General features: G+C 39.2%; 1 protein-coding gene across 3 annotated transcripts in view; it reads left to right on the top strand.

Annotated features, from left to right (window-relative positions):
- The window catches only part of PCNX2 (pecanex 2), a 163,457-nt gene that overhangs the window by 46,488 nt on the left and 99,487 nt on the right, over positions 1-17,482 (top strand). For all 3 annotated transcript variants that reach the window (XM_068154361.1, XM_068154371.1, XM_068154380.1), the window contains exons 10-15: positions 687-829; positions 2,111-2,264; positions 2,362-2,394; positions 7,004-7,175; positions 12,671-12,781; positions 14,322-14,413. In XM_068154361.1, coding sequence (XP_068010462.1) covers positions 687-829; positions 2,111-2,264; positions 2,362-2,394; positions 7,004-7,175; positions 12,671-12,781; positions 14,322-14,413 — 705 coding nt within the window. The remainder of the gene's footprint in view (positions 1-686; positions 830-2,110; positions 2,265-2,361; positions 2,395-7,003; positions 7,176-12,670; positions 12,782-14,321; positions 14,414-17,482) is intronic.

Here is a 17,482-nt window from a genome sequence, read left to right as displayed (position 1 = left end):
GTGGGGAGATTCAGGCTGGATGTGAGGAGGAGGTTCTTCACCATGAGAGTGGTGAAACCCTGGAATGGGTTGTCCAGGGAGGTGGTCGAGGCCCTGTCCCTGGGGGTGTTTAAGAGCAGGCTGGATGAGGCTCTGTCCAGCCTGATCTAGTGTGGGGTGTCCCTGCCCATGGCAGGGGGGTTGGAACTAGATGATCCTTGTGGTCCCTTCCAACCCTGAATGAAACTATGAAACTATATGCTTGAAGGAGAGTTGATGTCATACCTCTAGGCCTTAAAGCCTACCAGATTTTTTTAATTAAAACCAAGGAGTCGTCCTATCATGTGTGGTTTTGTATTGTGCTATGTTTAGCCTGACACATGGAAGAATTGTCCAGAAAGAATTCAAACAAACTCTTCAGCCAAGCAGTGGATTGGGAATTAAAAACTAAATTTAAAACATATATCACTGTTGAGTTCCACAGTTAATACAGCTTCTGTCCAGTGATTATTAAGCTGGTGTGATATTTTTGTTTCTAATTTAAAATGAAGGGGGAAAAAATGCTCCTATTATCCCTTTTAGGAGAAAAAAAAGTGTAAATCTGAAACTTCATGTAAATTTGCCCCTTTAGACACCTGATTTGCTGGCAACCACACATCGTTGTGAGAGAGTTTTGTGTATTTATGAGGTTTTTTTTGTTTTTAAAGCAACCCAGCCATGGTCCTGAGAACTCTTCATGTTCTTCAGCACAACGAAAACTGAACAGGCAGTTTTACAGATTTATTATATTCCCTGGTAAATGGATTAAAGTCTGGTATGATCGTCTTACCTTGTTGGCATTGTTGGACAGGTAAGGTTTTGGGGTTTTTAATGCCGCAGTATGTAGAGTCGCAGTAGGTGGTTCCACATGTCCATAAAGCAATGCAGACCACTAGATAAGAAAAACTGTCTTATATTCCAGTTGAGTTAGATAGATGCTTGTTTGCTGTAATTTGAAGAAAATACTTTTCTTCAGAGTCGGTTTTGCTGGTTTTGGCTGTCCTTTGTCTTTAAGCAGACACACTGAGCCACCAGGCCTGTAGAATAGTCTAACTCTCAGCTGTTGGATCCATTGGTCTTGAGCTTTCTGATGAGAAAATCAAGTTTCTCTGTAAAAAGACAGAAATGAGAAGTTCCCCAAGTATTGTAATTCCAATCTTTAAAAAAATAATAAATAAATATATAGAGTGATACTGAAGCAGATATTCCTCAGCTGCTCCTGCAGGTTTACTTGTTTAGAGAAATGCTTTGTCTTAGCATCTCTCCTTTTTTGAGTCCCTCCAGGACAATACCTTTTGCTGTTAGACCTCATGTGGTAATCTGCTGAACTTCTGGTGCCTTCAAACATGTTAGCCTATATACTTAATGCCTGCTGGCTCTCCTGCCTCTGCTTCTGGGTCGGTGCTCTGCCGTATATGTTAGACTCCACAGCAGAAGGTTCAGATGACAGTTTTACATGCTGCAGTATCAAACGATACAGCCAGAGAACTTAGGTCCAGACCAGATACTCATCTGTGGTATCTTATTTCTGACTTTCAGTTGCATGGAAAGCGTCTGCTGATAAAGTCTTTTGTTCAGCCTGAATATTGATGTTATTTTTTATCTCAGCTGCCATGTTCTAATAGTATAGATAAAACACCAGATGACAAATTTGCTCTTTCATCTAGTTCTTTGCTGTAAGACATATTTTTTTCATTAAATGCATGCCTTATTTCTTCATTTAAAAATGCTTGAGTGTTGTATTTTTATGTCGTTGGTTGCTTTGTTTTGTTTTTAATAAACATGCACATGCCTACACTCAAATCAGCTCTAATATGCAATTCTGTTTTGGAAGTGAGATTGGAGGGTGGGGGATTTCAGTGCATATGCCTTTTTTTTTTTCCTATGCATTTTAGCTATCATAGTGGCTAAGGTCTTCAGTGTGGGGTAAAATACCATGGAACATGGAAATGTGGTTTTGGGAGCACACCCTCAGATTCTCTAAATTATGATAGCTCCCCCGCCAACAGTTCATACCAGCTGCAAATGGACCTGCCTTGCTCTAATGAATATATAAATATTTGCACTTCTCTTAAAACTTCTATTCACATAGGACAGAAGATATAAAGGAGAATGTATTTGCTGTCCTTCTAGTAGTTCTCGTTTCACTTCTTGGATTCCTGACTCTGAATCAAGGCTTCTGTAAAGACATTTGGGTTCTGATGTTCTGTCTTGTGATGGCTAGTTGCCAGTACTCTCTCCTAAAGGTAGGATGCAAGTGCATAGCCGATTGCTGAATTATCTTCTGAATTCTACAAGGCAAAATCCTGTAAGCAAACCTTTTTTGTTTGTTTTTTTTTTTAGAGTGTTCAGCCTGATCCTGCTTCACCAATACATGTAAGTCTTGGCTGGTAGAACAAGTCTTTCTCCTTTATTATCGTTTGTGTACTGTGAAACTGCCTGTACTGCTGCCTATGTTTGTTATAGGTCATGTATGAAAATGAGCAAGATGATGTCTGATTTTGAGATGCTGTACTATATTGAATTTTAAACCGTTGGAATTTATCACTGCTATTAGAATAAATGCTTTTTCTAAGCAAAGATACACAGTGAAACCAAATGTATCTGGACGAGTTTGAAATTCAGTCCTGTGACATCAAAAAATCTTCGTTTTGCTTTCCTTTAGAAACACTGACTGAAAACAGAAGTTGCAGATTAGCACAATAGTCATTGGTTGGGTCTTTAATTTTGGTTTGTGTTTTTGTTTTGTTTTCTTAACTCTGATACTGCAGATGTATTTCTCAATAGTATTATTAGCTCTTCAAATGACATGTGTTTTCCCTTCATTATAATATGGTCACAATTTCTATGCTGTTGTGCACAAGAAATGGCCACACCTGTAGGTAAATGCAGTCTATAAGGATCTTTGCTGGTTTTTTAATTTGCCTGTTGAGGGTATCTGGGACAACTAATGGTGACAAGCACCTTGCAAAGAACCAGTTCCTTGCCCAAGTCTATCCTGGTTTAGAAGCATCATCCTACAGCTGCAACCTGACCCCTCCCCCTGTTACAGCATTTTTGACTTGCAGATCTTGAAAGACATTTCAGTGATTACAAGATCCTTTGCTTGTTTTTACACTGGCTGCATAGTTGCTGTTTTTTCTTATTTAGCTCTTTGAGTGTTTTGAAGATCTCCTCTCTTCCTTCAGGGTTCAGAAAAAGCACACTGAGAACTACAGATCTAGTGGATCACTTCCCTTTGGCAAGGAATAATTATTTTTGTCAGTTTAGGGGCTGGAAATACAGGCTGCATTTGAAGATGAGGTTATATACAAGTGTATGCTACACATTTCACTGAGATGGATTTCAGAAGATTCTTACTTTCCTTTTCATGGCAGTTATTATAAGGCGAACTTATGGTATTGCTGGTTATAAAGCATTCACAGGAAATACCTGTCTGCATAAAGAGTAGGCAAGGCCAATAAACAGCACCTTGCACATTGTAGGGTAATATTTTCAGTACACTAAAGAAATATTCCTACCTGAGTGAAAAGCTCAGTATTTTGTGAACTATAGTATTATTTGTCAGTTCTACTAGAACGCTTGCACTTATTTGGACATTAGTAATATATGAATTTGTTTAAAGTGGGTGGCAAACAGTTGAATCAAAACTTCATTATAAACATGTCTAGCCCATATATTTTTATAGTATTAAAGTAGCTCATGAAGTTTACACATAAGATTTTGTGTGTGTGCAGAATCTAGGTTTAAATTTCAGACTCTCGCAATACTGTTACAAGTATTCTTCACCATATTGTGTTTTATAAGTCATGCAGCAGTGTAGCAAAGTAACAATAGGTTTATTCCCATCTTTCCTGTGCTTTTCTAAAACTTTTTCAGGGATGTTTTCTTGCAAACTTTTTGGTGCACTGTATGAACTCAAGTAGAAGTAAAACTTTTAGAGTGTTTCCACAGAGGATTTTGAAGGTGGAGGAGGCATTGTAGATCAGGTTAAAATATAGAGGATTAGATATTTCTACATGATATCTTTTTAATACAATAAGTATTTGTAAAGGCTTACTTGGCATCACAAAAATAAGGCAACAACAAGGGGAGGAAAAAATACTCCAAGCACTGTTTCATAATTCATGTGACTGTATTAAAATTGAAGAGAGTAACATCTCTTGATGTCAGTGTAAGGATGCAGAACAGCAGAGGGATTAAAGAATGATCAGTACCATGCCCATGAATGGTACATGCAGATGGGACTTTTCAGTGTGAGACAAGCCATTGTGAACTGAAGATTTACACACTGAATTAAATTTTGCTCTTGGACCCATGATAGCTGCTAGTGAATCCTGCCTGCCAAGGAGGTTCCAAACTTCTTCCTGTCTCACATGCAGGCTTTGTTATTATTTGATGTGATTTTTGTCATCTCTAATTTATACCATTTTGAAGGACTGCTTTAGAATATTCAGTGAATGCAGAAAACTGCCTAGGGGTGCCTAATCTTTTGTTCTGAACTGTTTCTGAGTGCTAGTGTATAAAATTCCTGGTGCTGAGGAACAGCTGCCTGACTAAATCCTAAAACATGTGGTATTTGGGTAAAATTCTGTTGGAGGTGAGATTGTTTCTTACCTCCCATAACACGATGTGACAACTAGGCTCTCTGAGTTGAACATTTTATTTTCTGTATACTGTCACTGTGCTAAGATTTTAATTATATAGAGAAGAACCTATCTAATTCAGCTAATGTTTTGAATGTTTTATTCAGTTATACTCACTAAACTGTGATAATAGTTCTGTTTTGATAGGCTTTGCTGTTTACTTTGGAACTTTCCAGGTTCTGTGGCCAGTGCTAGCTACTGGTACTTACTGTAGATGCAAGTTTAGTATTGTTGTGTGCTACAAGATCAGAACTGAATTATCGTGTCAAGCCTGTGCCTTAGTCTTTCTAGATCTGCACAGGAGGTTCCTCGTAAACATAAGGAAAAAATTCTTCACTTTGAGAGTAGCAGAGCGCTGGAACAGGCTGCCCAGCAAGGGTGTGGAGCCTCTGTCTCTGGAGACATTCAAAGCCTGTTGGGATGTGTTCCTGTGTGATTTACGCTGGATGATCCTGTTCTAGCAGGCAGTTTAGTCTAGGTAACCTTTAGATGTCCCTTCAAACCACTATCCTTCTGTGATCCTACAGAGCTCAGTATCTCCTTCTCCACTTCTTTTCAGGAAGCTGTAGAGAGCAATGAAGTAGTCCTTCAGTCTCCTCCTTTCCAAACTGGACATGCCCAAAGTCCTAGCTGCTTCTCATAGAACATTCCTTCCAGATCTGAAATCAGATTTGTGGCCCTCTTCTGAAGGCGTTCAAGGACCTTTGCATTCTTCTTAATTGTGGGGCCCACAACTGCACACTGCACTTTGTGAAGCCACACCAGCACTGAATACAGTCTGTTTGTGCTGTGTTTGATGTACCTTAGGATGCAGTTTATCCTCTTGGCTGCCAGGGCACAATGCTGACGCATTAGCCTACTGTTGACCAGCACTGCTAGGTCTCTCTCTATAGGCTGCTCTCCAGTCATTTCTCTCCCAGATTATATTTGTGCATGGCATTACTCTGTCCTAGGTGGAGAATCCAGCATTTTGACTTGTTACTTTTCATCCCATTAATCAGTGTTCCAGCCTATCTAGATCCCACTGGAAAGCCTCTGCATTGGTAATAAACACATAGAACAGAACTGGCCCTAGAACTAAACTCTGAAGAACGTGGCTGGTGACCAGTTGCCAGCCATATGTAGCCCCATTCACTATAACCCTTTGAGCTCTGCCCTCCTGCCAGTTCTTCACTCAACACACTGTGAACTACTTTAGAACTAAGTTAAATACTCACTGTAAACCTAATTGACTATGTCAGTGTTCTGGTTGGAACTGAAAGGTGAATTCAGTTAAACCTCTGGACTTCTAGTTATCAACTCAGTAGTACCCAAATGCCTTCAAAAAGTTAACATACAAAGATAAAACAAGAGATAAGGCAAGAATGTAGCACGATGAAACAGACTTTGGCCTGGAGCATACATCACTTAGCAATTGTTGAGATGCAGTGTTTACTGTTTTCCTGAGACAGGGCTCATATTTAAGATGTATGAACTGAAATTTATAAACAGCCAGGAAGTAATATTTTACATTGCTTTTTTAAAAGTCAGATTGTTATCTTTTTAATTCTCCTTTGAATTTTTTTTTCATGAACATGTCTTTTTTTTTTTTTTTTTTAAGGCATTTGAAAAATTGAAACTCTGATCAAACAGCTAGGATTTGTCAATCTGACTTGATTCATATTCCATGGCTGTGGGGTGTGATATAGCCTGCTCATTCTCTGCAATCTGCCACCACATTAACTGACCGATCCCAAAAGAGAGCACAGATCAGTTAATGGCCCTGCTAACATACAAGCTTGGCCAGCAGCCCAGTACTGCTGCTCTTTCAAATCAGTGAGTAGACTCAAAAAAGAAGTGATCTTTTACTATATCTCACACTGCACCTAGTAGGTGCTCTACTATTCTTTTACTCCCTAAGATGCAATTAAAAATTATCTGTTATATTGGGAGGGGGAAGCCAAGCTATCTAAGCAGATGTTCATTCAAATACAAGCAATATAGAGAAAAAAAATCTTTTTCCATTGAAAGAGAAGTTAATACATACTAGGGGGCTTGTTTTCCACAGAAAAAGACTTCTGCAATTAGTGTGTTTTCAGAGGACCAGAAGGTTAGATTTTAAAAAGCATAAATTATTGCTATAATTAGTCTTAAGTGCTGCTCGTGCCTTTTGAAAGTCTTCTCTGGAAAAGATATCAAAATACCTTGTAAGATATCTATTATTAATTATTATATATGTCATTAAAATATTTTGTCTGACTCCTGATGCTCTTTCCAACTTAATGCAGTGCATGCAGTAGGAGGATGAATACAAAATTCAAACACTTCTCTCTTTTCTGTTCTGTTTTTTTTCTCTCCAGGGGCACAATAAAATCATAACCTACAGCAGACCTGTATATTTTTGTATATTGTGTGGCCTTATTTTGCTGCTAGATGCTGGATCTAAAGATACAAATCCTCCAGTTTATACAATGTATGGCTTGAAGCTCTTTTCACCTAGATCTCTCCAGTCAGCCAGAGACCATGTAATAGGTGAGTCAATATTTTTCCTAGGACTATGAAAATGAATTAAGCATTAGCCAGGGAAGTCTACGTTTTCCCATGTTGGCAATCAAATGCATGTTATGAAGGCAAATTGTTATGGAAGTCAAACTGATGGAAACATTTGGAATGACTTGAGATGGAAGCAGGGGGGCAGCTGGCAACCTTTCTTCATGTAAAAGGAGTTCCTAATGAGACTTATAGAAAAGTCTCTATAGAAAACTAACAGTGACTGATAGTAGTCGCAAAAGGCGTTATCTGTGAAATCCAGTCAGTCTTTGTAAGGGCTTGTATCTGCAGAGCAGTTACTGCAGAATAAGCTCAGTTTTAAATTTATTGCTTGCAAGCTAATCTGTGCCGAGTCCTTAGACATTCTTCCACTCATGAAGAACATGCTTTTAACTGGTTTTAGTTTAATCTCCTGTCCATGTGGTGAGTTACCATGTAGAGGCCACTCTGCAGTACTCCTTCCAACCTGCTTCCTTCTGGAATCATCTGAGGTGGCTGAGGACATTCAGATATCGTCCCAAAATGAGACTGATGAGCCTTTGTCACTAATTAGGAGTGGTGACAGCTGGAAATGCCACATTATGAGGGCACTTCTTGCTGTTGCACATTTGCGGTCTGCAGCTGCAATACTGCTCTAGTCGTGTCACAGGTACGAGTGCTGAACCAGGCTCAAGTAGTGCAACAGAGTTAGGCATGAAGTAGAAAAGTTAGTTTACTGTAAAAGTTGTGAAAACTTCCCAAGAGCTGTCATAGTGTAGCAAAAGCAACTTGTTGGTTTGTGAATTTAGAACTAGGAAGACCTAATGTAGAGAGAGAAAACTTTTTGTTACTGAGTGCATGACCTTTTAGGCCTTTGTTTATCTGTGACTGTTGTAGTTGCTTTTTGCTATATTTAAGTCAGGATATTACTGCCTGAAAGGCATACTATTTTTAGGAAAGCCTTCTGGCTCTTTATGTGGATTCACTGACTCTGAATCCTTCTCACCAGAAACAGGGGAATAACAAAAACCTGCATCTCACTTACTTTCATGACTTTCTTTCATTATGTTTTTTTTGTCTCATTAAAGTTGCTTCTTACATCTCACAGTAAAAATGCTGATAAATAATTCAACAAGAATCTTAAATGACATTTGGGATAGAAGAAAAACTATAGCAACCAGTGTAAGACAACAAAGTGTGACTATAAACATGCTAATTTTGGCTAGCCTCAAAAGAGATGGTAGAGCAGGTTCTTGAAACAGCCTGGAGCAGGTGGAGAATAGAGGAAATACAGGCACATCTCCCCAGGTAGAATCAATTTAATGAGAGGAGAAGAAGAAGGAGCTGTTTCCCTTTGTCCTCTTTTCTTAGTTTGCAAAGCATATTTGTTAAGTGGTTTGGTGCAATGCTTTGGCTATTTCTTGCTTTGTCTGTATAGGAGTCCCAAATTCTGCCTGCAGTGAATTCTTCCAAGTGTTCACAGTGCAACTGCTTCTGTGAGCCATGGCAGCCTAGGTAATTTTGATTGTCATTTGTATGGTGACTTATTAATTTATATTTTACCATATATTGTATTCAGAATTGATATGTTGAGAAATCTAGGGATTTCTGACTACACTATTTCAGGTGTTTATTACAGTAAGAAGCTAAAGTGATGAAAATCATAGAAAGGACTTAGTGGGAAACTAGTGTGGTGCTGCATAGCATAGTATGGTAAAAGTTTTGGAGCAAGGTTATAAAAGGAAATATGTAGAAAATTGTTAGATGTGTAATCTCATTACTTAAGAAATGTAGTTTTCTGTATGCAAGCAATCTGTTTAGGATCCGATTCTGTTTTATTTCAAATTGGTGCTGGTTCTGCAGTTGATTTATATTACTTGGGTGGTCGTGGCATTAATCCATTCTACCTGTGTTTTTCATTCTGAATTACTTATTTCAGCTGACCTTTCTGGTAGATGCAGTAGAAGTAAGGGCACAGACAGCCAACTGTGCCCTTCAGATCAGTCCTCAGTCATGAGATGCCATAGGTGTAGTTAGTGACAAAAGTAGATAACCACCTCATGTATGATAGTTTTTGTGATGAAACTATTTAAAAAATATGTAAGTGTTAGATTAGTGAGATTATTTGGCAGACATCTCAAGAGAATAAGTATCAAAGTGGTGGCAAAATTTTGACAGTAAGTCAAAAAAAAGAAAAATAAAGCCTGCTACTTTTAGCAATGACCAAGCTTCTCTCAGGGTAAGAAAGGCTCTGTGAATGTTATCTTCTGCTGTGGTCAGAGGTGGGGAGAGAATAAAAAAAATATTTATTACTAAAATAGCACTTTTTTTTTCCCCTGTGAAAAGTATGCATAGTTACACAGCAAATGGACAAGTCAAATATAATAAATAAATAATAAAAAATTCTTTACTTCTAAAATGTTTGCAGTGACATTGATACTGAGTTACCATTCTACGTTTCTCAAAAGACAGACTTTCCAAACTCAAAATCTGTGTTTCCCTCCCACATTTACCTGGTAACTACTTCTTTAGGGGAAGCTTCAGACTGCAATATTAAATACCAGCAGTTCACATAAGCATCTCTTTGTAGTCCAACTCTTCAGGGTGGTGTTCTCTATGGAAATATGTGATACTTAAACAAATTCTCTCTGAAATTCATCATGTAATTCCAATTGATTAATCAGTTGCTTTTATTGTCTACTTCCCACAGGGAAGCTATTGCTCCTAAATTCACTCCTATTGTAAGTGACAACTGTTTGTTTACCATTCTGGTATGCTGCTTTGCAGGATGAGATAAACAATGCTACCTTAGTTAAGTTATTAAGATTATCCAAGGTATTAAGAGAGAGAGGGTGAGGTGATGACACTGCTGTAGTCAACCAACTTTTCCCTCTTTGTTTGCATTCACCCCCTTTGGTTTTTTTTTGTGTACTGACAGAATAAAGTCTCTGTTCTTCCTTCCTCTGCTCTTACTCAGCTTTCTTCTGAGGTTGCTACAGCAAAGGCAGTCATTTGGACTGTTGTCAGTAGTCTAAGAGGAGTTCTGCTGGTTTGGCAAGTCCTTTGCCTGAGGAACAAGATCTGTTTTGAGTTTCAGCATAGAGTTTTTGAGATAGTTAATTTTGTGACAAATTCACATGGCCTGCTGGGCAGTTTATTGTCATTCCTTTGTCTGTCTTCAAGAGTGGTCCTTCCTTGGCTTGGCTTAACTTGGTGTAATATAAAAAAGAACAGTGGAAGAGTAAATGAAGAGGAAATTAATAATGGCATTTGCACGTAAAAGATTGAGAAGACCTTGTTTTCTTGTGTTCTTGTGTATGTACAATTTGTGCCATTAGGCAGTCATGATGAAGGCTGCATTGTGAACACAAGTACTCTTAAGTGAGCCTTGTCTGTGTTCAGCACTTGAGCATGTAATACTTTCTTCTGCATTGGAATGGGCTGCCCAGGGAGGTGTTGGAGTCACCATCCCTGGAGGTGTTCAAGAGGGGTCGGACATGGCACTTAGTGCCATAGTTTAGTCATGGGGTCTGTGGTTACAGGTTGGACTTGATGATCTTTGAGGTCTCTTCCAACCTTGGAGATTCTGTGATTTCGTGATTTGACTTCCTCAGCAAGATTTACAATGCTAAATAGCAGTTGTGTATAATACAACAAAGAGAAAGGGTGTCAGATTAAACTCAGTGTGTTTTATTTTAGTGTAAGATGTATTAATAAGAGGATGGAGAGTAAAATATGAAATTAGTATTCAATAAATATCCCAAATCCTGTTGTTACCTTAAGATTTGACTAGGGTGAGAAGGTGATGGCCTGCATCAGGAAGAGTGTGGCCAGCAGGAGCAGGGAGGTCATTCTGCCCCTGTACACTGCACTGGTTAGGCCACACCTCGAGTACTGTGTCCAGTTCTGGATCCCTCAGTTTAGGAAGGAGGTTGACTTGCTGGAGTGTGTCCAGAGAAGGGCAACAAAGTTGGTGAGGGGCTTGGAACACAAGCCCTATGAGGAGAGGCTGAGGGAGCTGGGGTTGCTTAGCCTGGAGAAGAGGAGACTCAGGGGTGACCTTATTGCTCTCTACAACTACCTGAAGAGGGGGTTGTGGATAGGTGGATGATGGTCTCTTCTCCCAGGCAGCCAGTACCAGAACAAGAGGACACAGTCTCAGGCTGCACCAGGGGGGGGTTCAGGCTGGAGGTCAGGAGGAAGTTTTACACAGAGAGAGTGATTATCCATTGGAATGGGCTGCCTGGGGAGGTGGTGGAGTCACTGTCACTGGAGGTGTTCAGGAGGAGACTTGACAGGGTGCTTGGTTGCATAGTTTAGTTGGTTGGGTGGTGTTGGATGATAGGTTGGACACGATGATCTTGAAGGTTTCTTCCAACCTGGTTTATTCTATTATTCTATTGTTATACTAGTAGTTTGTTTAATTTGTTTTTTGTGAGGATGAATAGGGGGGAAAATGCAGTCCTCCCAGCATGCCAACAGATGCATCCTTGTTTGTGAGGAATAGTGACTGACACACATTGCTCTCCTTCACCATGCAGAACATTCTAATGCTAGTACAGTGAAGCAGTAAGAATGTGATTAAAAGTGTGCATGTACCTTTGAAAGTTGACATTATTGGATACTCGGGTCAAATATGTGTTTAGATGCTTTATTAGAGAGCTCTGATGAGCATTTCCTAGGGTGGAACTGAGTAAAAAGATAGAAAGGAGGAGCAGCAGGAAACAAACAGAATTTGAGACTAGCAGCACAATTGCCTGAATTACGTCTCCTGCTTTTTTCTGACTGTAAGGCAGCCATTTAAATTAGCATTTCTGTTTAAAAGACTGTAAAGATGTCAGACTAGATTTTACCTTTGAGGTATTTTACTGTTCCTAATGTTCTTTTATTTACTGTGAGATCAAGATCTATCCTGTTGGAAGCTAAGGAAATATTCTAGGGAAGATTCACTCTAGGTTTGTCCTGTATTTACATGCTACTTTAAGTGCCTGCTGTTGATTGCTGGCAGAGGCAGAACACTGTGATAGCCTAGATATTTGGAATCTGAGTCATTAAAATGGTTCTTGGTTTATATTGAATTGTTATATCTGTGCTTAAACCATCACACATTCAAAGAGAAATTTCTGAAGCCTGAAAAATCAAAATTTCTGTAGTTTGAATAAAACAAATGCAACTTTGAAAGTATCTAGAAAGTAGTGAAGAGGCTACATAATGATGGGGTTTTTTTCTGATGATACTTTTATCCAAAATAAAGCTGAAAGTTAACCTCTGAGCTTTTGTTTTTCACATATAAGATAGAATATATTGGATGTGTAAGTGTAATTGTCACTGCTAAGGGAAGAGTATGCTTACTTGAGTTATCTTCAGAACTTACTGGGGCAACTTCTTGGTGTACATTTCTCTGTTCTTCGTGCATTATGATGTGTGACTGTTCTAAGATACAACTTCTTTTTTTTCTTTTTCTTTTTTTTTTTCTTCTTTTTTTTTTTTTTTTTTAGTGTTTTTATATTGCTTTCCTGCAATTTCTCTTCTCGGCCTTTTCCCTCAGATCAACACCTTCTGTATATATCTCTTGGAGCAAATAGACATGTTGCTGTTTGGGGGTTCTGGTAAGTAGCATAATTGGGTGTTTTAAAAACAAAGTGCATGTTAAACCTCAAACAGCTAATGGTATTCATATAACAGTGAATACAAATAAGACCTCTTTAATTAGATTTCTTTTTTCTTTTGAAAAGGTGTATACAAGTTGTGCTTTAGTCTGAAGAATGTGCCTGAATTTAAAGATCCCTTTCCTATTATGTTTTCTTTCTAAGAAAGTAATTTTATTTTAAAATTCCATTGAAAAGGCACATTCACAAGATACTGGATGTGTGGGGTTTGGGGGTTTGGTTGATGGGTTTTGGTTTGTTTGCTTGTTTGTCATTTTTGGTTTGAGGTTTGGTTTGGTTGGTTGGTTTGTGTTTTTTCTGGTGTTATTTCAGTCTGAGATTAAACAAGACCTGTGAAAGATGATGTGTAGGGTTGTTTTTGTGGGTAGTGGGGTTTTTGTTGTTGCTTATCATTATAGCTTAATTAACAGAGAAGATTGGGAAGTATCCACATTGTCATCTTAGTTTGGATCACAAGGAAACTTTCTCCATGTTATTCCTTACCACATGTTATCTTGCATCATGGAATGATATCAGAGTATGCAGACTGGATTCCATTTGGATGTAGCTTAAAATTAACTGCACTGTAAGGGTGCACACAATGCACTCCAAACACTAGTGAGCATACATATGTGAGACTAGGATAGAGACAGTCTGCAGTAAGGTGTCTCAAACGTGTATATCATGGATATGACATCCTCAGCACTTACCATTCCAAAGATTCATGTTTTCTATATTGTTCTGTAGACATAACCTTTGGCTGGTGGCTGAAACTAGTATAGTTGTTGCATTTGGTCTCATAAATACCATAGCAGACCTGTAGGAAATGATATGTTGGTTAAAGTGCTCACTATATCAGTAATGATGATTGCAATGTATGTTGAACCCTAACTAGAGCACAGCTTTGTAGTCCCCATGTCTCCGTTATTGAGACTGCTGAACTCCTAATTCTATCTGATAATGTTTCCAGCACTGCTTCAAGAAGCTCTCAGAGGAGCTTATAGCAAGAGATCAGATGACATCCTCTCTTCCTTTAAGCTCATTCATAGATCTTAGTATGGTACAAATCATAACTGACAGAGCAAGTGAGGATGCTTTTGGATGATGTCAGAGCCTGTATCTCAGGAGCAAAAGGAAGGAACAAAGCTCCACATGGAATTTGACTAGAAAATTGCCAGCTTTTTAGATCACTTCATTCCAACATGAGGACACATACTGATATTTTGTCAAAACAATGTTCTGTACAAAAAGCAATAGCAAGGGACCTCATATGAACAGAAAAAACACGGAGTACATCTATCAGGCTTTCAGTCTTTCCTATAAACTGTTTTGTGAGCTCATTTGAGGCATTGAAGGTGTTCCCTCAATGACCAGCTTTGTGATACCTAGTTTTAATCTGTTTAACCTCTCCTGATGCAAGAGTTGTTTGGTTGTTGTTGTTTTTCTTTGGACAGTGCATTCTCATTTAAGAAAAAAATAACATGGAATGTCTGTATTTCAGCTGCTGCTGGCTTTGTATCTGCACTATACAGCATTTCCCGAAGCTTTGTGGTTCTAATTGTCCTATATGCTTTCTGCTTCAGTGCAGTGAAGGTAAGCCAGAAAAATAATACTCCAAAAATTTAAAAATTCAGGATGAGAATTCATATAATCTAGGGAGATCAGCATTGCTTGGTGCTACATTGTCACTGCTTTTCATCAAGATAAGCTTCAGGTAGTTCACTGCATGTTAGCAACACTGAAATGGATTGAAATTTGTGGTGGAAATACTGAAGTAAATGGGTGTCTAATGCCTGTAGCTGTTTGTCTCCCATATATGGCAATCTGAAATGATATGCTGAATTTCCCCTACAGAGGCTAACAGCAGCCTTGCTTTAAGAAGCTGCAACTCCTAATGACTCATATAAGCCAGGCAGAACTTAGTAAAATTTCCAGAAAGGTCTGTATTTCTGAAGGTGGGGGGGGGAACAAGAGTAGCTAAATTAGTTACCCTACTCTCTGCCTTCTCGTGCTCTGATGTGGCCTTCAGCTAGGGAGAACAGGTTGCATATGGTGCTCAGAATGAGGGTGTGCCACCCTCTATATGTGCAGCTCTATATGCTGGCAAATTGGCTGCTTTGTTCTTGGTACCCTTCCCAGTGATGTCCAATGTCAGGGTGTTTTTGGCAGATGCTGCTTTTTAAGTCATATTCTATCTAAAGCAATTTTTTTTTTCAGTTAATGTATATGTCTGCTGCATTTTTTGTTTTGTTTAAAAAATAGCAATGAATTTTTTTCTGCCTTCAAGTCTGCTGCAAAATTCCCAATGACCACTTTAAGGCAAGAATTTAATCTTTGATTTGTGATAAAACATATCTTTTAAGGGACGGTCTTTTGACAGTGTTTCATTGCAGGCCAGATGCTGTCAGTATCCATGCAGGGCTGTAGCAGGATGTGCAGTGATTTGTAAGCTGCTCTTGACATCTTGTGGGCACTTGTGAAAGGATGCTTGATGGTGCTACACATGGTAGTGTATGCACAGAGATCCCAATATGAGGTTCTTTAATAGCCAAGGATATATCATGTCAACATCCAGGCTGGCAGTTTACACAGATATGAGGGATGATCAGGTGTTTAAGGAGCATAAGCACTTCTATAACAGCTTTTAACATTTGTCCATTTTAGATTTTTGTGTAGGAGCCTTGAATCAAAAAAAAGGCCAATTATAATGCCTCCCACAGATGATCAGAGCTGGCTGTGCATGTATTTTTAACCACTCCCAATATCAGGGTAAAATGTCTTAAGCCACCGTTTTACCACTGGTTACCTTGAGTTTGTACACAATAAATTATGACAACTGAGTTGCTGAGCAGTGCTGTGTTAAAGCACTTTAAATATCTTTGAACATGTGATATACTCTCAGGGAGTCTCCTGGTGCCACCTAGTATATCAGTTATACTGGTTTGTCCTGACCCAGCTGTGTGATGCTGGAAAGCTGAACTGCAATTTCCTAAAGCAGCTGGTGTTCCTGCTGCTGCTTCCCTGCTGTACGAGTGATTCAGCAGAATCAGACTGTGAGTCTTTGTAAGGATGAACAGAGTGAGAAAAGTCTATAGTGGTGGGATAGGAAAAAATTAGAAAAATGGAAAAAGCTATCAGGAAGGAAGAAATTAAGTTAAACCACTATTCCAAAAGGCAAATACCTGGGGAAATTATAGTTATTCCACCCCCCACAAGGTTTGCAGAGGGTGATTCAGTAGTTGACAGTAGAGGAATTGTGTGATGGATACTTAAAAAATAGTTTTGTATGCAGTGTGAAAGAAGAGCCTCCTGAAATATTCTATAGACTCCTTTCTCAGCATAACACTTTAAATTACACCATGCAGGTGGTTTTGTAGATAAGCAATCTCTTCATGGATTAGACTTCAAACTGCTTAGAAATATGCTTTTAATGCTACCCTGAAGATGTAGAGTGCTGTGAAAGATACACAAGATACCTGCTGTAAATTAGCAATATTAAATGCAGCCTCTGTGTTCACACAGAAATTACAGTTACTTTGAATTTTTATGTCACTGTTCTTGTGAAGGCACTTAATTTAAGTGGTTCCAGTTGCTTCAGTTTATATAATCTGTCTTCAATCACCCTGATATTTGCTGGCAAACCCACACAGCCAGTCCAAAAGGCTCTTGCAGTGTGTCAATGATAACTTCTTGATGCAGGTAGTGGAGGAGCCAGCAAGGAGAGGTGCACTGCTGGACCATATATTCACTGATAGAGAAGGACTGGTTGAGGACATTAAGGTTGGGAATAGCCTTGAAGACAGTGATCATGACATGGTGTAGTTTAGTATTATATGGGGGAGAAACAGGGCTATAAGTAGGATTACAATCCTGGACTTCCACAGGGCTAACTCTGTACTCTTCAGAGATATACTTGCAGGAATCCCATGGGCTAAGACTCTGGAGGGTAAAGGAGCTCAAGAAAGTTGTTTGATTTTTAAATGCCATTTCCTCTGAGCCCGAGACAGATGTGTTCCCATGAGTAAAAACTAGGGTAGGCATGCCAGGAGACCTGCATGGATGAGCAAGGAGCTTCTGAAGGAAATCTGATGGAAGAAAGAAACTTACAGTTTATGGAAGAAGGGACTTGTCACTTGGGAGAACTATAGAGTAGTAGCCAGGGCATGTAGGAAGTCAACAAGGAAGGCCAAAGCCCTCTTGGAACTAAAACTGACAAAGGAAGTTAAAGAGAACAAGAAGGGCTTCTTCAAATGTATCAGTAGGAAAAGGTAGAATAGGGAAGGTGTGGGCCCACTGCTGAATGAGGCCCTGATAACTGAGGATGCAGAGAAGGCCTTCTTTGCTTCAGTCTTTACTCCTAAAATTGAACTCCCCAATGAATTCCCGACTCTGGAGGAGGGAAGATTCTCCACTAGTCAATGAGCATGTCATTGGACGTGGCACTTGGTGCCATGGTTTAATAGTCATGAGGTCTAGACTGGCCTCTGCCGTGAAGGACAACAAAAAGTCCTTCTATAAACACATTAATAGCAAGAGGAAGGGAAAGGACAACCTCCACTCCTTGGTGAACACGGAGGGGAACGTTGTGACAAGGGATGAGGAAAAGGCAGAGATACTTAACACCTTCTTTGCCTCAATTTTTGCTAGCAGGACAGAATGTCT

The sequence above is a fragment of the Melanerpes formicivorus genome, unplaced genomic scaffold (genome assembly GCF_026170545.1).
Source record: "Melanerpes formicivorus ecotype bairdi unplaced genomic scaffold, bMelFor1.0.p_v2 SCAF_2, whole genome shotgun sequence".
NCBI classification, from domain to species: domain Eukaryota; kingdom Metazoa; phylum Chordata; class Aves; order Piciformes; family Picidae; genus Melanerpes; species Melanerpes formicivorus.
Note: the sequence above shows the minus strand (reverse complement) of the source record. Positions and strands in the feature narration are given on the sequence as shown.